The sequence below is a fragment of the Protomyctophum bolini genome, assembly GCF_963924005.1.
Source record: "Protomyctophum bolini genome assembly, chromosome: 4".
Taxonomy (NCBI): domain Eukaryota; kingdom Metazoa; phylum Chordata; class Actinopteri; order Myctophiformes; family Myctophidae; genus Protomyctophum; species Protomyctophum bolini.
Genome location: NC_137865.1, coordinates 34,026,620 through 34,045,621, shown reverse-complemented (window position 1 = coordinate 34,045,621; position 19,002 = coordinate 34,026,620). Strand labels below are relative to the sequence as shown.

Below are 19,002 nucleotides of genomic sequence, written 5' to 3'. Positions count from 1 at the left end.
CCTGGATTTGCACCGTTGGCTATTCTTTACAGAGCCTGCAATTATGTGCTGGTTGGAATACAGAATAATAGGAGTAGTCCCTCTACAAGCCTAATTTGCTACTGCAGATTAGAGAAGCAAGAAACTGTAGGACATAAATGCCTGACTGACACAGCCTTTTTGATGGCAGCATAGGCTTTTAATCTTCAATTTATATATACAAAAACATCAAGCAGCATTGAAATGACGGCAACTAGAAACACCTCCAGAGGGCGAAAAGAAGCAGACACGTGAACACATGATCAACAGTCACCACACTGGTCTAAGATGGCATAATGTCAAATACTATATAACACTGTCTCCGGCCATCGATTGTCAGCATGTTATTGCTTCTACAGAGGTTGAGATGGAATTCACATAGTGAATGAATAGATTTAATTCAATAGAGTAGTAAAAAGTTATGTAGCCTCATAAAAACGTATAACATTTTACACAGAATATTTACACATGGTTCCCATTGTGATTACTGCACAGGGTATTTGTGGCTCTTGAATCAGTAAGATAATATTTATTTGCAATTTGCAAATTTACAGAAAGACAGGAAGTTTGTGGGGTGGGGGAGAGAGAAAGAGAAAACCATTTAACTTGAGAAACTGCACAAATTACACTGATCATCTCACAAGATAAATTGTGTTATCTACATCATTGGGTATCCATAATCTGATCATGCTTGTCTTTTCTTTATACTTTAGTGTCACATTAACAAAATTCACCATCACTTAATATAAATAAATAAATGCAAATTGCATTATAAATACCTAAACAAAGTCTAAAGCAATCCCTTCATAACACCCACAATTTCAAATATGTACGTTCGGAAACAACTGATAAGAATGCCTTCACATCATTTAGAAAGCAACACACAGATTACTTCACTGTGGGACGGATCCTAACATGAGACCCACACGTGTGACTGAATGATTTGGAAATTCTGGTGAATGCAGGTTCACCACCCTCATTTACAAAATAAATAACAGTCCTGTAGTGTATAGACAGGGTTCAAGTTAGTATTAGCTCTGTGATCATTTTAAACAATGACCAATATCTCAATATTGTTATCCATGCTTCATAAGTTTGGACAATTAACACACCATCCCAAACCATAAACTCTGCTATATGTCGTGAATCTGTCTGCCATACTGTACCCACCTGCGTGTGAAGAAACCTGCTTCTCTGTTGAGGGGATATATTACTGTATGAACACTTGATTGCCCTTGAATGATAAGCTTGTCTATAACAAGGGCTAAAAATAGGTGAGCAAGGCTCCCTTGCTGGATATAATCTATTCATCCAGTCCATACAGCCTGCCCTGAACACAATCCATCTTCAGGGTCCCTGAAAAGGCTGTGGAGCCGTTTCAGTGATCGGTTCTACGAGATAATAAAATGGATGAGTGGGTCACTGGAGTGTGCAGACCTGGAGGCTGTCCCTTCCTCTGTCTTTCCTTCCCTCCATCCTTCTCAGCCAACAGAAGGAGTGTTTAAAATGATACAAGTCAGGACGGAGAACCGGGTCCAGACAAGCTGCGGCTCTCCATCTATCTCCACATCCCTGGCATCTGGTTCGATATGCGCGGAGACGGAGGGAGGGCCATCGGCTGAAAGTTGGCTGCTGAACCTGGCCTGATTTACCGACACTTTGTCAGGGCCAGCACAGTCGGACAGCGGACCTCTAGAGCAAGGAGCTGGGACTCTCTGGGGGTGGTGGTGGTGGTGGTGGTGGGGTGTGCGTAGGGCTGTGGCGCATGGGCAGTATGTCGTAGTGGCTGGGAATGTGGCTGCTGCGGGGAAGGTCGTAGGGACTCTGGGAGAAGCCGGTGGCCATTCCGTTGGGTCCCTGTAGAACGCTCACTGCCGGCTCTACAGGGAGGGTGGGCAGGGGATCGGTTCAGGATAGAGAAAAGAGGGAGAGAAGGGGGTGTCAGTCCGTTCTGAAGCAGGGGAGTAGCATGCAGATATAGGGTTAAAGGAAGCATCGACACATTTCCTGCGATTACGGCTAAAGAGGCTTACAGCTTTGGTAAAGAATCCCAGTGGGGTGCAGGAACCCAGGGGAACATAAGCTTTGGTAAAGAATCCCAGTGGGGTGCAGGAACCCAGGGGAACATAAGCATCTTTCTGAGTTGAGTTAAGTTCTCCATGCCACTGGGGAGAGAACCTGCACTCACCGTCGTCATAGATAGTTCTTGTGGCGTTGCCCAAAAGGCTGGCGGTGCCCCCAAAGGGCACCTCGCGGTGGGAGGGGGACTTCATCTCAACATAGCTGTTCTCTGTGTGCTTGGTGCAGGACACACCCGGTGGGTCTCTGATGGTGGCATAGGGGTTCTCGCCATTCAGGGAGCACAAGCTGTTGCTGCACATGGAGTTCTTGATGTAATCTGTTAACAAGCACAGGACGAGCGTCATGTTGCTTTTCACGGTAGCCCCTCATTCCCAACTAGTAATAGGTTGACCCTTTAAAACAAGGCAGGCACGCTGTCAGAAGCGGACTTGAGCCCCATGGGGTGCCATCCGAGCAGGGGTCTGTGCCAAGTGATGCGATGTTCGCTTCTGCTGAGTCTGCACCGGTAGAGCTGCATACCGATAGGCTTGGAATCATAAATCATCTCATCTGTCCTTTTCAGCAGGCGACGTGACAGGATAGTTTCATCTAGTCACCGTCACATAAAACGGAATGGGTGACGCATGGCCAAGTTCTGCCTCAAATACAGACCCCAGGTTGAGAAACACTGGTGTTGAGATTGAGAATACTTACTGTGCACTGTGTGTAGGGACACGTGAGTAATAAATGGTAAATGGTGCATTTATATAGCACCTTTATCCAAGGCACTTTACATAGATTGTGCTTTACATTCACCCATTCACTCACACATTCGCACACCGATGATGAAGGAAACCATGCAAGGCACCAACCTGCTCATCGGGAGCAATTTGGGGGTTCAGCGTCTTGCTCAAGGACACTTCGACACTAACTGTGGGGGAGCCCGGGTTCGAACTGGGAACCTTGCTGTTCCCAACCGACCACTCTACCCCTGAGCCACCACCACCCCTGAGTAATGTTGGCCAGAACAGGGAGAGGTGAGAGTGCAACATGCTCATTAGTGTGATAAGAAGCCTCATTACAGATGGCAGCAGAGCTACTCTGGTGTACTCCCTATAACCCCTACCCCAGTCTGTGCAGGAGACTGAAAATGACATATTGGACACTGAGCCGTAGTGGGTAATTAACACTGGAACAAAACGTCGGCCCACCATGATGGAGTCCAAAGCGCAGACAGTTTTCACATAAATCACAGGGGGTTAGGACATGGGATACTGGTTCAGGGGAAGAAATCTTTGAGGGAACTAATAGCGACCGGGGGGAGAGAAAAAAAGATATTGGCTGTTCTTGATGAGGTACTGTAGGGATGCACAAAGGCAAAGCAGCAACAGGACACCACATGGATAGAGGGACACAGGCAGCACGTACACACGCAGACACACACCCACACGTACACACGCAGACACACACCCACACGTACACGCAGACACACACCCACACGTACACACGCAGACACACACCCACACGTACACGCAGACACACACCCACACGTACACGCAGACACACACCCACACGTACACGCAGACACACACCCACACGTACACACGCAGACACACACCCACACGTACAAATTATGCCTGTGGTGTCCTGGAGCTCCATTGGAAAAGAGATTTGTTAATCTCAACAGGATTTTCTCCTGGTTAAATATAGGTCAAACAAATAAATAAATAATAACGTGTTTACCTTTCCTGGTGCCTCTCTGTGTCTGTATGTCCTCTTGTTGAACATCTGTAACAAAGAACAGCGGTCATGTTGTGTGTCTGTGTGCATTCTCTGTGGAATATGGGAAATGTCAGGTTTTCAGAAGGTTTCTTAGAAATATCTGCAAATCTTCAGATCTTTCATTTGCACATTCCTGTCTGCTTATGTGTACAGATGCAGATGTGGTGGTCATCATACACTTTCCGTTGCTTTGTGTTTTATATCTATATGCCTTATTTGTAATTTGTTTTATTTATCCATCGATTTTGTGTGTGTAATCTCAGCAGCATTGCAAATGAGGGTGAACCTCAATGCTCTTTTCGAGAATAAATAAAGGTTTCAATCAATCAATCAATCAATATGATCAGAGTTCAACAACAAAAATATCACAGTGTGACAGGAGCAGTCGCCATATGTGGTCTACAAAAAATATTTAATCAAATGTTCCTGTTGTATAGAAGGTTGCAATGACGCTACCAGATGTAACTCACACAATAAAATAAATAATACCACCACCACATAAGTCTGGCTGGGAACTCAGGTTGATTTACATGGCTGGGTGTCTTGGACATACTGATACTGTTATCAACACGCCAACATAGGTTTTTTGTTTGTTCTCGAGTTGCTTATTGCCTCCATTAAAATACTCTATGCCCTATTGTAGGTGAAAACCTTTTTATAGTCATTAAATCCAATGGGCTTACTGTGTCAATATACTGTAGCACAAAAATATAGCATGCTATCCATAATCTTGCTTTAAAAGTTGGCCCAGACAGAGGCATGGGCCACAGGAGGCAGTGAGTGAGCACTAATGAGCTCAGGGTGACCCACCTTCACTTATGCACACATACGCACGCATGTACATATGGACACGTGCAGTCGTGCACGCATAGGCGGATCTAGAGATAAAGGACCCCTGGGCCACCAACATGCAAAGCCCCCCTTGTTTTTGGAGACCTCCCTCTGGAAGCCTTATGGATAAACTGTGGGTTTAAACACTTGCAGTAACATGTATCATATGATGGTTTAGGACAGGGGTTTTCAACAGGTCGTCCGTGGAGGTATTGCATGTGGTCCCATCCATCCATCCATTTTCAACCGCTTATCCGTAGTCGGGTCGCGGGGGCAACAGCTCCAGCAGAGTGCATCAGACTTCTCGAGAGCAACATTAGTGACTTCCTCCTGGGGGATTCCGAGACGAGGCGAAGGAGCAGCGGTTCTACTCCGAGTCTCTCTCGTGTGACTGAACTTCTCACCCTATCGCACAGGTCCTCGCTCTACTCCTGGTGAGAGCAGGAGTGGACCTGGTGAGACGTAGGAGGGGCCCGGCCACGAGACAACCCACAGAGCCTAGTCCCTCCATGTGCCTAGTCCCTAGTGTACCTCCCAGCCCTGGCAGAGTAGTTCTGGAGTAGTTCCAACGGATTGTGTGCTCCTGGTATTTCTGGGACTGATTGAGGGTAGCTACTGGGACGTAAGTCGGGACTTGATCACTCCCGGCTGGGTTGCCTGAGTGAGGGGTATGATGTTGAGAGACCCGAAACCCTGTTGACTTCAGGATACATCACTGAGGATAGGTCCCAGGTGCATCCATGCAATGTTTTTTTAGTTACTATGCCAGCCACCCGTCAAAGACAACTCATTTCGGCCACTTGTATTCACGACCTTATTCTTTCGGTCATGACCCACAGGGCCCGTTCTAGGCATAGGCGAACCAAGCGGTCGCTTGGGGCCACAACCACTGAGGGGGCCATGTCACAGGGAGAAGATTTTTTTTATTTTTTTTATGTATCCCCTATCCCTTACATGGGCTACTGGCCACATTGCGCTATGTTGGAAGAATGTCAATGCCCCTACGATCGGCTTTTGGCTGAGGAACTTAACAACCAGTTTGGCACATGAGAAACTAACATATGCAATTAGGAAGAAACCTGCAGTATTCTATAAGATATGGGAGAAGTTCTTGGAACTTGGTTCACCAGAATGTCTGGATGAGTCATTATTATTAGGAAATTCTTAGTCAATGGACCATTGGTTGAGAGTTGAGACACAGTGGGATGTTGTATACACATGGGATGCATAGATTGATTGATTGATTGATTGTTTATTTATTTTCGTGTCATGCACACCTTGTGCCCAACCCTCATGGGTTTATAAGACACCATTTCACATTTGCAATTACAGCATGTTTTACAATACATAATTTATGCATTTTATAGCATGTATATATATATGTATATAAATAGCAAGTGATACAAAAGCACTAATCTTAGCCCATATCCCCACACAACACAACAGGTCCCCAGGTTGATTCTAAGTCAGGGTGGCAGTCCCTCATTCACAATCAGTTGAAAACCACTGGTTCAGGACATTTGGGCTTATTTTATTGCCATGATAAGCTTACTGGAAAAAAGTTCAAAGTTTATAACTGTTATTAACTATTTAACTTTGCACTTTTTGGGGGCCCCTAAGCTTGAGCCTCCGTGTGACAGCAACTCAGAGGCCCCTGGGCCTGGGCCCAACAGGCCCGTTGGATAATCCTCCCCTGCGTGCACGCGCGCAGACACACACACACACACTCGTGCGCGCACACACACTCACGCACTTGCGCACACAACAACTTATCAAAATCAGAGCAAAGGCTATCATGAAAGTGAAAGCCAGAGGAAAGGCAATGTCAGCAGGTATGTGAAAGCTGTCAAATAATTGTAGTGGAGTAGAAGTATACAAACTATGCAAAATACTTCCCACAGGTCTGGATAGGACAGACTTTTAGGATAGACCCTAGGTGAAATTTGACATGGACACATACAGTACAATACCGGTAAGTGCTGATCAATGAATCAATATGAAATTAACTGTGACAATTTGTTAAAGGCTCATTTATGGTCCTTAGTTGGCACGACCGTGTCAATGACAAAACATTTGGGTGTCGTAAATAAAGTCCACAGATTATGTGAATATATGTGCCATGGTGAGTGAGTCAAAGAGGGCAGCCTCATGGTGAGTGAGTCCAAGAGGGTAGCCTATATACATACTTACCAAGGTCGTTCAGATTGCAGTAGGCTCTCCATTCTGAGCCATTTCTGCTCTTCAGGGTGCTTGACTGTTGGAGAGGAACGTTAAAGGTTTCATGACATTCATTTTCATTTTTTTAGATTTTTCGTTTTTCTTAAAGTATTTATTTTACTTTTACTCCACTACATTCATTTGAAAACTTTACTTATTAGTTACTTTGATTATTATTACAAAACATACATTAACCACTTCAGCCCTATACATTTCAGCTATTTTCAAAAGATCTTTATACATTTGAATACTTGAAACGGGACATTCTGCATAGCGAGTACATTTTATGCCAATACTTTTCTACTTTTACTCAAGTACAATTTGATTTCCGAACTTTTACTTGTAACGGAATAGTTCTACATTGCAGTTTTAATACTTCTATACTTAAAGGACCACTTCACCACTTTTCAACCTATCTTCATATAATAGGTCCTCACTAATAATCATGAAAAAAATTGTGCAATTATTTTCTACTCGGTCTGTGTCTCATAGGAGGGCTGTGGGCAGTTCAGAAACCGTCTTCCAGTGACATCATCGATGGGGAATACAAGCTACTAGAAACTGCAGGCTTTCTAGTCCTGAAAAGTTGCAATGCGAAAATGGAAGCCATCGTTCTCACGATAATGAAAATCGAAATATTTTTGTAAAAAAATCTTGTTTAAAAAAAACATCTGCCTAATAATGATGAAACTGGAAGACGGTTTCTAAACTGCCCACAGCCGTCCTATGAGACACAGACTGAGTAGAAAAAAATCGTGCCATTTTTTCATGATTATTAGTGAGGACCTATTATATGAAGATAGGTTGAAAAGTGGTGAAGTGGTCCTTTAAGTAAAACATTTCAGTACTTTTTCCACCACTGCTTGTTGTGTGGTATGTTTTACTGGAGAATTCTCTGTCAGAATAATAGTTATTAGAAGAAGTGGACGTACTTTGAGGGTCAGAGTGCCGTCCAGGCTGCTGGAGATGCTGGGGGTGACGTTGCACTGGGCCACGGTGTGATAGCTGGGGTTGGAGAAACACTGAGCACTGCTGCTGGTGTTCTGACTCTGAGATACCACTTCAATGGTGCTGGGTCGCATCGCCACTGTACTGCCACATTCTGTGGGGGTTTTAAAAGGATTGTGACATAAAAATTACAAAAATAAAGTTTTAGTCATTTATCTTATTTTTAACATTTTGTACATTTTCTGTGGTCTGGGGTTTTCTGGCTCAAACAAGTGCTCTGATTGTCCTGTGGACTGTGATGTAAGAGTCCACAAATCCCATATATGATTGTTGAGGCCTGTTGCCTGTTTTCATTGCCGCTAAAAAGGCTTCAGAACACAGAGAAAACCCCAGACCACAGACAATCCACTGAATGTTCAAAGTTCAGGTTGTGTGGGTGTAATTGAGGTTGTAAAAGAATAATGAAGAGAGGTATTTGTTCTGCACTGTTTTATAGTAACAGTCAATGAGCTGCGTTCAGATATAAATGCCGTAGGTATTCATGTGGATTACTTTTCTTTGTGTGTTTGATGTTACTATGTTAATATGCTGGCGTAAAAAAACGTCAAGGCTGCTGATATTTAGTGTTGACATATTGCGAAATATATTAATAGATTATTCTGGACACATTTGTTCTTTTGGTTGATACTATTTGATGAGGGGAAACAATAGAAAAAGCCCAATACATATAAAAAGCATTAGAAGTCTGGTGTTAGTCCGGCACCCTCTTGTGGTTAAATACGATGAAAATGTCCTCCATGGGATACAATGCAGTATTTTGGTTTGTGACCTGGACAATGGGTACAATCATGCACAGATACTTTAGCAAGCTCAGTCAATACGTCCTCTTGATGTGCCTGCACTTTTAACCTTTTCCACCAGCGTTGAACTGGTTCCGTTCCTTTTTCCCACCTAATATTGAACCAGTTCAAAGTGTTTCCACTGAATAATGAATTTAGTTCAAAACCCTAAAAGTTTGTTTGGCACTGGAACTAAAAAGAAAAATGGCAGACGGCTCCGTGAAAGCACCAAAGTTCCAAGAATCTAGAATGGAACCAGTTCTAGAACCAAAGGTGGAAAAGGGGCCATAATGGCAATAAAGTGTTGTGTAAATGCCAGTGGACATCTCACCAGAGAGGGAGTAGTCCGTGTTGGTGATGTGCATCTCTTGTGAGTAGGACACGCTGGGCTGCATGTCGTGGCCTTTGTCCCTCTGCCTCTGTCTGTACCACACAAACAGACTGAGCATGGCCATGACGATGAGGAGGAGGAAGATGATGCCCATTACGGCCCCCGCCGACTGGCGCTCAGAGCCGCGCGCCGGGTTGATCTTGGTGTACGGGTTCAGCTCCTCCATCATCAGAGCTGCTACAGGAAACACACCCTCTGTACTTAGTAAAACACGCCCGAGTTGCAACGGTAATTGGTGATGAGCTCTTTTGTCACTCTACAGACCACCACATCTCTTTGCCAAACATAAGCCGATCTACAAGGTCACGTGTGAGCTCGTAGGGGGATTCTAGGGTTCAGGTGGTTCACTAGTAAGACACCACACCTCCACTTAAGTTTGACAGTTTATTGAAACAAAATGAGATGAATGTGGAATGGGATGAGGAACCCAAGGTGGGGGCGAAGTCTCGGGAGCTGTGGTAGATATGGAAGCGATTGAGAACAGGGAGTGGCCGTGATAAGCAGAGGGTGGTCTCTACTCCTGAACCTACGTTGAACACAACTACATTGTGTACAAGTGTAACCAACCAATGCAACCAACATGTTACAAATTAACACTGAGGATTTTACTGTGTAGATACTTGACTTGGGAACACGTCAAAAAAGTGTGGCACTCCTGGTGTTGAGTGTGTTGAGCCATTGTTTGAGGTGTGGTGCTGCTGAGGGGTTATAATATAAGGTTGGATCAGGCTTTGAAGATATGGGGTACCATACCTTTGCTTTGTAGGCCAACATCAGTGTTTTGTAACTGGGAGCCATTGGAGGGAGCGGAGGAGGGGGGAGACAGACATGTGATTCTTTTTTGCTGGTTGAAGACCAAGCATGCTGCTGCATTCTGGATAATTTGGAGAGACTTAAGTGTACATGTCGGGAGTAAGGAGAGAGTTCCAATAGTCATGTTTTTTTTAACTCATTATCTGCCAGGCTTATGCGCAGTATAAGGTGGCGGACTTGATAGGATTGTAGTCTTTTAATGGTTCCATACGGCTGTTGAGCAGGCAATTAACAGGCAATGTGCTGAACATTGAAGACTTAGCTAGTGGCCAAGTGACCATTAGTTACATTAGTTAAGTTATATGGTTACATACAGTATGTACTTATGTTTACAGATAGCCACTCACCTTGATCACAGCGGATGCCTTTGTATCCTGGGCTGCAGTAGCATGTACCAGTTACATAGTCACAGGTAGCATTGTTCATGCACTCGCATAACAGCTGGCACCCATAACCATATGTACCCGCAGGACACTCTGCACACAGGATAGAGGAAGATATTAATTAGCTAATTCACTAATTAACATTAGCGAGTGCACGCACGCACGAAGTGGTACACATTAGCGAGTGCATGCACACGCACTTGCGCACACGCGCGCGCGCACACACACACACACACACACACACACACACACACACACACACACACACACACACACACACACACACACACACACACACACACACACACACACACACACACACACACACACACACACACACACACACACACACACACACACACACACACACACACACACACTTGCAGTACTCACTCTGCTCACAACTAGACCCAATGAATCCCGTTCGGCAGGAACACTGGCCAATGATGTGGTCACAGTCGGCGCCGTTCTGACAGCGACACACGTCAGAGCAGTCCTTGCCGTAGAACCCTGCGGGACAGCCTGGGGTTGGGGGTTCGGGAACAAAGAGGAGGTAAACAGGGTTAAAACCCTGCGGGACAGCCTGGGGTTGGGGGTTCGGGAACAAAGAGGAGGTAAACAGGGTTAAAACCCTGCGGGACAGCCTGGGACAGCCAGGGGTTGGGGGTTCGGGAACAAAGAGGAGGTAAACAATGAAGGAAAGGAAATATGAAATGACGAGGCCACGTTATTGGGAATAAACAGTCATTTATGAATAGGAACTGAGCTTTATTCGGCCACAAATCTCATGCTCCCGATGACAAGGCATCGGGTGACACTTTAAGATTAATACGCAGTGAAATCCCCAGCCTCAATGTATCCATTTGTAACTCTTTTTTATGACTCAATGTTAATTACATTTTCAATTTCACACAAAGAAGTAGGATATGAACAAAAAATGTAAACACAAGACCAGACATCTGAAAGTGTAGAAATGGAACAAGTGGAAATGGATCCAACAGGTCCCTTTGATTCCATTGGTACGTACGGTCTCAGAATAAATGTAATGCAGGACTTTAATGTGTACAGTGGAGAAAACACACAACTAAACAACAGAGACAACACTAGTGCAGCATCACAAAGAGCATAGCAAGCCTTTGATGGGATAAGTCAAAGGTTTTCAACCCTTTTCATGTCAAGGTCCATTATTTATTCGGCATTTGAGCCACAGATCACCATTTGACGATTGAGCCTCTCAAACACAAAACTTAAGAATATTTTGTTGTCATTGGATAAGATTTTGTCTTGAGATAACAGGCAAACGTTGATCAAAACTAAATAATAACTAAATAAAATAACACTATATATTAAGGTCACCTTTGTAATGCATTATAAGCTGGGGACCACCTGGAATCCACCTGGAATCCACCTGGAATCCACCTGGAATCCCTTCAAGGACCACTGGTGGTCCCTGGACCACTGGTTGAAAACCACTGGGAGAAGTAATACTATTCATATCAGCAGAGCAATGGGGTTGACCCACTGCATTCCTGGATGAATGACTGAATGCCTCAAGTAAAAAGCACCATACAGAGATACAGTAGCTGCCGGTCTAAGAGAGTACCGGTAGATATTCTTTGACACTTTTTGCACTCATCAAACACATATTAAACCATCCAGGTTGTCTTTCTGGATTGTTTGTCTTTCTTTTGATGATGGAGAGAATGGTGTCACCTAGTGCAGTACTGCAGGGATGCCAGCAGATGGCACTGTGTGTCTGTTGGTGAGATGTGTTGATTTTGTTGATAATATGATGAAGAATTTCACTGACGAAACCTAAATGAAAACTAAGCTATGATGACTAAAACTAAGAGTAAATGTATTGACAATTTCGTCAACAAATAGAAACTAGACTAAAATGTTAGGAAGGGACTATAGTGGACAAGAGATCCAGTATAAGTAAAAGACATGTCAAGTCAAATAGCTCTGCTATTTTCAGTAAAGTGTAAAATCAGCCATTACGTTGGCATCAAGGCAAGCAAAAAAAAAAAACATGTCGAATAAATCAACTGAAGATTTAGTCGACTAAAATCTTGAGTGGCACAGGATAGTCCTGGATATTTTCAAAATGGAAAAATTAACATATCTCCTAAGAACTAGAATAGACTAATTCTAACTGGATAATATTGCCCCACTGAGAGCAGACTTTGTGTGATCGCACTGGTCTCAACTCAATGCCTGCTTCCTCCTGTTTTGGTCGCAGTCCAAAACTGTCTTGTTTTTGTTCCACTCAGCAATATTGTAAATACTTCTTTTTTTTGTCGTGGTTTCTCCTTTTCTTTTCTTGTCTTTTTGCCTTTTTTCTACTTTTTCTCTCCTTTGAAGTGTTCCTTCTGAAGTAATGATATCAGTGAGCATGCCCCTGTTATGACACCGTCCGTAATGCATCTGAAGAAAGTGAGAACTACAGAGACATTGGAGATGTAGTCACTTGAGGAAAGGATGACATGGGACTGGGGAGGAGGGAGAGGAAAAGGGGGGGAAAACTTGGGAAATGCACTAAATACTTTTCTGTTTAGGAAATGTGCAATTTATACTGGTCTGTACTGCTCTTTAAAAAAAAAACCCCACTAAAACACTCCAGGTGACTAAAATGGGATTAAAACTAAATGAAAACTATTCAAAAGATAAAATCGAAATGTTCTGTCCAAATTCAACACGACTGGGGGGAGACTCACGCTGTGTGCAGTAGAGGCCGGTCCAGCCGGGGCTGCACCTGCACTCCCCATCATAGGCACTACACTGGGCTCCATTGTGACAGCTGCACGAGTTGAGGCAATCAGGACCCCACTGCCCTGAGGGACAGGCTGCACGCACACACACACACACACACACACACACACACACACACACACACACACACACACTTGAGCATGCCTTATGGATGACACACACATCATAACAACACAATAACACAGAGGACATTTTCACAAATGTATTGTTCCACCACACGCATGCTTTACATAGTATAGTATGCTACTGGTGTCCAGTGCACCCGAAACTATTCTAAATAATGATTGGTAGACCAATATAATATGAGTCTAATTAAGAGTTTTGCTTTTCTTCCTCTAAGTGCTTAATGGAATGGACCACCATGTATCAATTTCCCACGGCTTAATGACACAAAGCTGTGTGTCTAATCTCAGCCATTCAGCCCGCTAAATCGTGCCGCACCTCGGCAGAATGTCTCAACAATAATTATTTCTGTAAAGCTGTGTGATTTACATCAGCCGGGGGGGTTGTGGGCAGTTCAGGGGGATGAAAATGACATGTGCATGAAAGTAAATGTGTAAGAGAGGCTAGAGAGGGGAGATGGAGACGGAGGAGAGGCAGATCATCAGCAGAGACAAGGGTGAATGACAATGAGGAGTGCATCAACGTTACCCTGAGAGCAGTCCTCTCCTATCCAACCCGGGAAACACTGACAGGAGCCATCGATGGGGTTGCAGGTGCCGTTGTTGGTGCACATGCAGGTCTCACTGCAGCCCTGCCCGTACCTTCCACTTGGACACACTGAGAATACACAGAGAGGAGATAGTCCATTATGTAGAGCTACTCATCTGCATGTGATCTCTGACTAGCAGCACATGCACAGACTAGCAAGTGTGCAGGACAGAAACACATGTGGGGTTCTTGTTCAAGTTCCTATTGTAACTGTCAGTGTCGATTGTCATATACTGTAGGCACAAAAATGAATGTCCGAAAGGACAATAAACCAATCCATCAATCGGTAAAGTTGGACAATAGGCCTATATAAGTCAGAATAAATAATTAACATAGGCCTATTAGATAACAAATTATATATATACACAGAGCTCTTCACAGGTTAAAAATCACACCTTTGTGAAGTGAGAGGCGCTAATATATTTATAAATTATAAATAGATTAGCGCCCCTCACTTCAGGGAAGGGAAAATTACGTCATATTGTCCCTCATTACGTCCATAATTAAATTATAATAAGCTAACTCATGTTGATTAGGTGATGTAATGGTGTTGTAAAACAAATGGTGCAAACACAAACATTAAACGGCATTAACAATAAAGAGACAATAATTATGAGATTTTCCATTCATTGCCAATGGTGTTTACAAAACAAACATTGAACTAAAGACCTGTGGGGCTGGCACCCCTCAGCCTCAACAAACATTGAACTAAAGACCTGTGGGGCAGGCACCCCTCAGCCTCAACAAACATTGAACTAAAGACCTGTGGGGCAGGCACCCCTCAGCCTCAACAATCAACCATCAACTTCACACCCGTGTGAAGTGAGGGGCGCTTTTATCATCTTACAACATCGAGGATGATGTAATGATGATGTAAAACAAATGGTATCAAAACAAACATTAAATTCTCTTTATTGTTAATGGGATTTAATGTTTGTTTTGTTCCTAGGACAAGGATTATTTAATGGAATGCCATTAAATCGCATGTTTTCACCTCAATGAATAAGTAAAGTAATCCATGATGATCATCACACCATTGCTTCCACAGAGGTTTCATGTGTTTTATGCGTGCATGCTCTCTCTCTCGGCTAACTAACAGGGAAATAACTTTGTTCCCCCATATATTGCGCTGCAGTAATCTCACACCTACAGCCAGCATGCAAAGAACGATGATTGTTGTGTATTAGCTTGTCTGACACCTTGCAGCGAGAGGCAAGCATGCAGCCAATACACAACGATGATTGCGCAACAAAATGGGACCGGTGCCAGACCAGCGCCGGTCTGGAAAAATAAATAAATACATAGACTGATAGACCAGTCATCCCCCAATAGTGCGGGGAAAATTCAGACCCATCTGAACCCCCCCCCCCCCCCCTATCATTAGTAACCTTTTACAATAGAGAGGCTTCCAGAGCATTGAATATTTATAATGTGATCTAGTGCAGGGGTTCTCAACGATTTTGACTCGGTACCCCCGGAAATTCTTTGGCCATGCCTTGCGATGTCTAGGTATACCTATTGGGGTATTTAAGTACCCCAACACAATAACTGCTGTGCCACTGAATCAAAATAGACTAGGGATACGCTGCACCGATATGGAAATTTTTGGCCGATGCAGATGTTTAAATTACCAATTTAAATAGCCGATAGCCGATACTGATATACCGATATATGTTTAATTATTTTTGTTTGTTTTTATTTCCCCCTTTTGTGCCAGGGAAACAAATACTTCAGAATCTACAGCTTGGTAGGCTGCAGATAACCAACACACCAACAAGCCAATGCAAAATGTATGCTTATCAACAACAGATAAATATTGGTTAATGTCAGTTTTATTGGCCGATACTGATACTGACCGTCGATAACGGCAAATATTGGCTATACCGATATGTGGCAGATACATCAGTGCATCCCTAAAATAGACCATGTACATAGACCAGTGTATAATTATTTTAATACAAATAATATATATTGAAATGTTACAGTAGCTGTCAATATCCTTAATTAAAATTTTCAGTACAAAGCCTATTGTTCCTGTTGCCTCGACTGAAGAAAAACCTGTACTGATGTATTACATGCTATAAAATGCATAAATTATGTATTGTAAAACATGCTGTAATTGCAAATGTGAAATGGTGTCTTATAAACCCATGAGGGTTGGGCACAAGGTGTGCATGACACGAAAATAAATAATCAATCAATCAATCAATCAATCATATTAACACCCAAGTTGAAGGTGTATGGATGGATTCATGGATCTTAATTTCCATTTTCCTGTCATTCAGGTTTTTTTTTACACATTCAGAATATAATCTGGTAACCATTTGGTGACCCACGAGAGGTCGCGAGCCACAGGTTGAGAACCCCTGCTATATAGGACCTACATTTGTCAAATGTTTGTATGTAGAACCATAAACTAATCTAGAGGATCAGTAGAGAATCATACTGGGGTTTAGCAGGTTCTCTTTAAGGCAGCAACGGCACTATAATAGCACCTCAACCATCCCAACAAACAACTGAAAAAAACAAACAAGAGATTATCACATATAGTGATATTTGTCAGGTGAAAGAAGCGCTGTCTCTGTTGTGTCTTCCCCCCCATTTTAGCATGATTATTATTTTAGTAACATGTATGTTTCTGTGTCACAACCTTGTGGCCGTTGTTTGCGTCCGTTGCCGACGTTCTGTGTGTGGTTCAACGACTGTGTTTTGTTGTGGCTTTGCATTGGCTGCGCTGTTTCAGCCGCGTTTGGTTTTAAGTTATATACGTACTTATATCGAGTGACATGTGAACATTGCAAACGTGTCAAATAACTGTAGTATCTTTCTTCCCCGTCACCCTGTGAGTGTGAGCATGCTTCTCCGCTCCGTTGAGCTGCACTGTGTGTCTGCAAGACTCCGCAGCCTGCGTGGCTGCCAGGGATATTTACCTCTCCCCTTCCCATTGGCTAGAGGCAGCTTTGCCGTTGCTTGTCGTCCCATTGGCTATAGAAGCGTCACCACGTCAGTATGACTATGGAGTCGATCTTGTCGTTTACATTTCATGAGCTTTCACTAGTCAGGTTTCACCTGACAACAGTCTGTGTGTAGACTAGGGCTTTCACTTCTAGTGATTTTTACTAGTGGGCTAGTTGCCTAGTTTACAGGTCGACTAGTTGTTTAACTAACTTATTTTTTTTAAATATTGTACATTGAGGCCTACAAAAAGGAAAAAACTAGTAGAACCACTAGTACCGACAAGGTCAACTAGTGGATTTACTAGTCGACTAGTTGAATAGTCAACTAGTTGCTTAAAGCCCTAGTGTAGACTAAAGGTCCATTGACACATACACAGGCCTGCAGAGCACATCTTAGTGGCTGTGAAGCAGTCTGACTCTTTATATGAGGTGATTTTAATGATGACATTTCTACATAGGCTTTCGCCTTGTCTTGAGTTCTTTGAAGACCCTTTGTGCAGGTGTTCATTAAGGGTAGGATACCAGCGTGGCTCATCCAGAAGAGGTAGTGAATGTGTGCACACGCTGGCCACCTTTGTCCCGCGAGACCCTCTTGCTGCCTGCTCTCCATTCATTATGATCTGGACAAATTAGCGCCGGCTCTCTTTTTTCTCTTTCCCTCTTCCTTTAGCTAACCTATTAAACTTTTATTCATAAGACATTTCTCAAAGAGAATGAAAGAGAATTCAAAATATCCCCGCTGCCTTCCTGGTTATTTATAAAGACAGACTGGTAAATTATTAGGAGAAGTAATATCTACACTTCGACTTCCTTCAGTAGGGCAAGACACAGTGGCAGCTCCTCTTCATTACTGGATGACCATTGAGTGTCACACACACACACACACACACACTCACACTCACACTCACACTCACACACACACACACACACACACACACACACACACAGCTTTTGGGCATATAGATATCACTATGTAGTCATTAAATAGTAAGACAGTAGCAGCATGGTAACAGTAACTATAAAGCTGTGTCTATATTATTTTATGTTGTGTGAAATTGAAACACAAATGTGCCTCCCCTGTGTCCATAAAATACTTTCAGATGTAGGCTGTAGCTGAATGCTAAGTAGGTCATCACTACACTATTGTCACTTTGACGGCCTAAAACACACTTTGACGGTTCAAAAAAGAGAAATTGAGTCAGTTCAAACAGTTCTTTGATCTCTAGCAAGTGCAAAATATTGGCACCATGCCATCTGGTTAAATTAGATAGAAATGGTTTAAAAGAATCCTGTAAAGCAGAGTGAGATAGACACTGTTCTGGTCGGGTAATGTACGCAGCTGTACATAACCTCCGTTGAAGCCGTGCTGCGGCCTGGTGGTGGTGGTGAGATGTTTCAAAAGAAGCATAAATTGGCTATAGGAGACAACCGAAACGTCAGAGAATTTTCATTTGGTGCAGAAGCCGTTTTGGCCGCTCTGAAATTCTCTCTTCCTTCCTTCCTTCCTTGACTTCCTTATTGACTTCCCATTGTACCGCCTCCAGCACCGGGACTGGCTAGCTGAGACAGAGCAGATCAGAGGCTAGCCAGTCCCGGTGCTGGAGGCGGTACAATGGGAAGTCAATAAGGAAGTCAAGTAGTGTCATGGCCGAGGTGTTGTATACTTAGTTACTCACCTTGGTTACACAGAGAGCCGGAGAAGCCAGACAGGCACTCACAGTGACCTGTGACGTGTTGACACGGCCCGGTGCTGTGCACACACTGCGGGCATGACTGGCTGCATCGGTGCCCGTAGAACCCAGGGGAGCAGACTGGAACAGGGACAGAGTGAGAGAGGGAGGGGGAAGAAGAATTGAGATGGGTGTGAGAAAAATCAAGCCCATCAAAATCAATAAAAAGTACCAGGAGAAGACAAAGGCAAGGAGAGCGACAAAGGGAGTGAGAGAAAGAGAAGTCAGTCCTTATTTGAGTCACTGGCAGAAATGGAACCGTAAAGGAGTTAAGGGGCCTCTGAAAGCCTTTTTATATTATTGATTCTTCTCAACGAGAGAGAGAGAGCCTTCATAAGTCCATACCCTGTAATTATTATCAATCTGTGCATTCTGCATGCTGATTTCACTGAAAGCCTGTCAGCCACTACAAGATACTCAAAAGATATTTTTTAACACAATCTCAGCTACAGGAAGCGAAGCACCTACAATACTCCATAACACCATAATATACAAAGCTGTATACAAGCTGTATTACATAGACACATTTTTTTATTCAGCAGAGGGGGG

The 19,002-nt window shown here is 43.5% G+C and overlaps 1 protein-coding gene across 1 annotated transcript in view; it reads right to left on the bottom strand.

The window, feature by feature from the left end:
- Positions 1-315: 315 nt before the first annotated feature.
- megf11 (multiple EGF-like-domains 11) overlaps positions 316-19,002 on the bottom strand; it is a 112,532-nt gene continuing 93,845 nt past the window's right edge. Inside the window, exons 16-26 of the mRNA XM_080761247.1 lie at positions 18,400-18,534; positions 13,707-13,835; positions 13,001-13,129; positions 10,677-10,805; positions 10,248-10,376; positions 9,028-9,264; positions 7,842-8,011; positions 6,883-6,946; positions 3,823-3,867; positions 2,207-2,416; positions 316-1,898 (exon numbers count right to left, since the gene is read on the bottom strand). Of these exons, the coding sequence (XP_080617373.1) occupies positions 1,711-1,898; positions 2,207-2,416; positions 3,823-3,867; positions 6,883-6,946; positions 7,842-8,011; positions 9,028-9,264; positions 10,248-10,376; positions 10,677-10,805; positions 13,001-13,129; positions 13,707-13,835; positions 18,400-18,534 (1,565 nt within the window). The 3' untranslated portion in view covers positions 316-1,710. The remainder of the gene's footprint in view (positions 1,899-2,206; positions 2,417-3,822; positions 3,868-6,882; positions 6,947-7,841; positions 8,012-9,027; positions 9,265-10,247; positions 10,377-10,676; positions 10,806-13,000; positions 13,130-13,706; positions 13,836-18,399; positions 18,535-19,002) is intronic.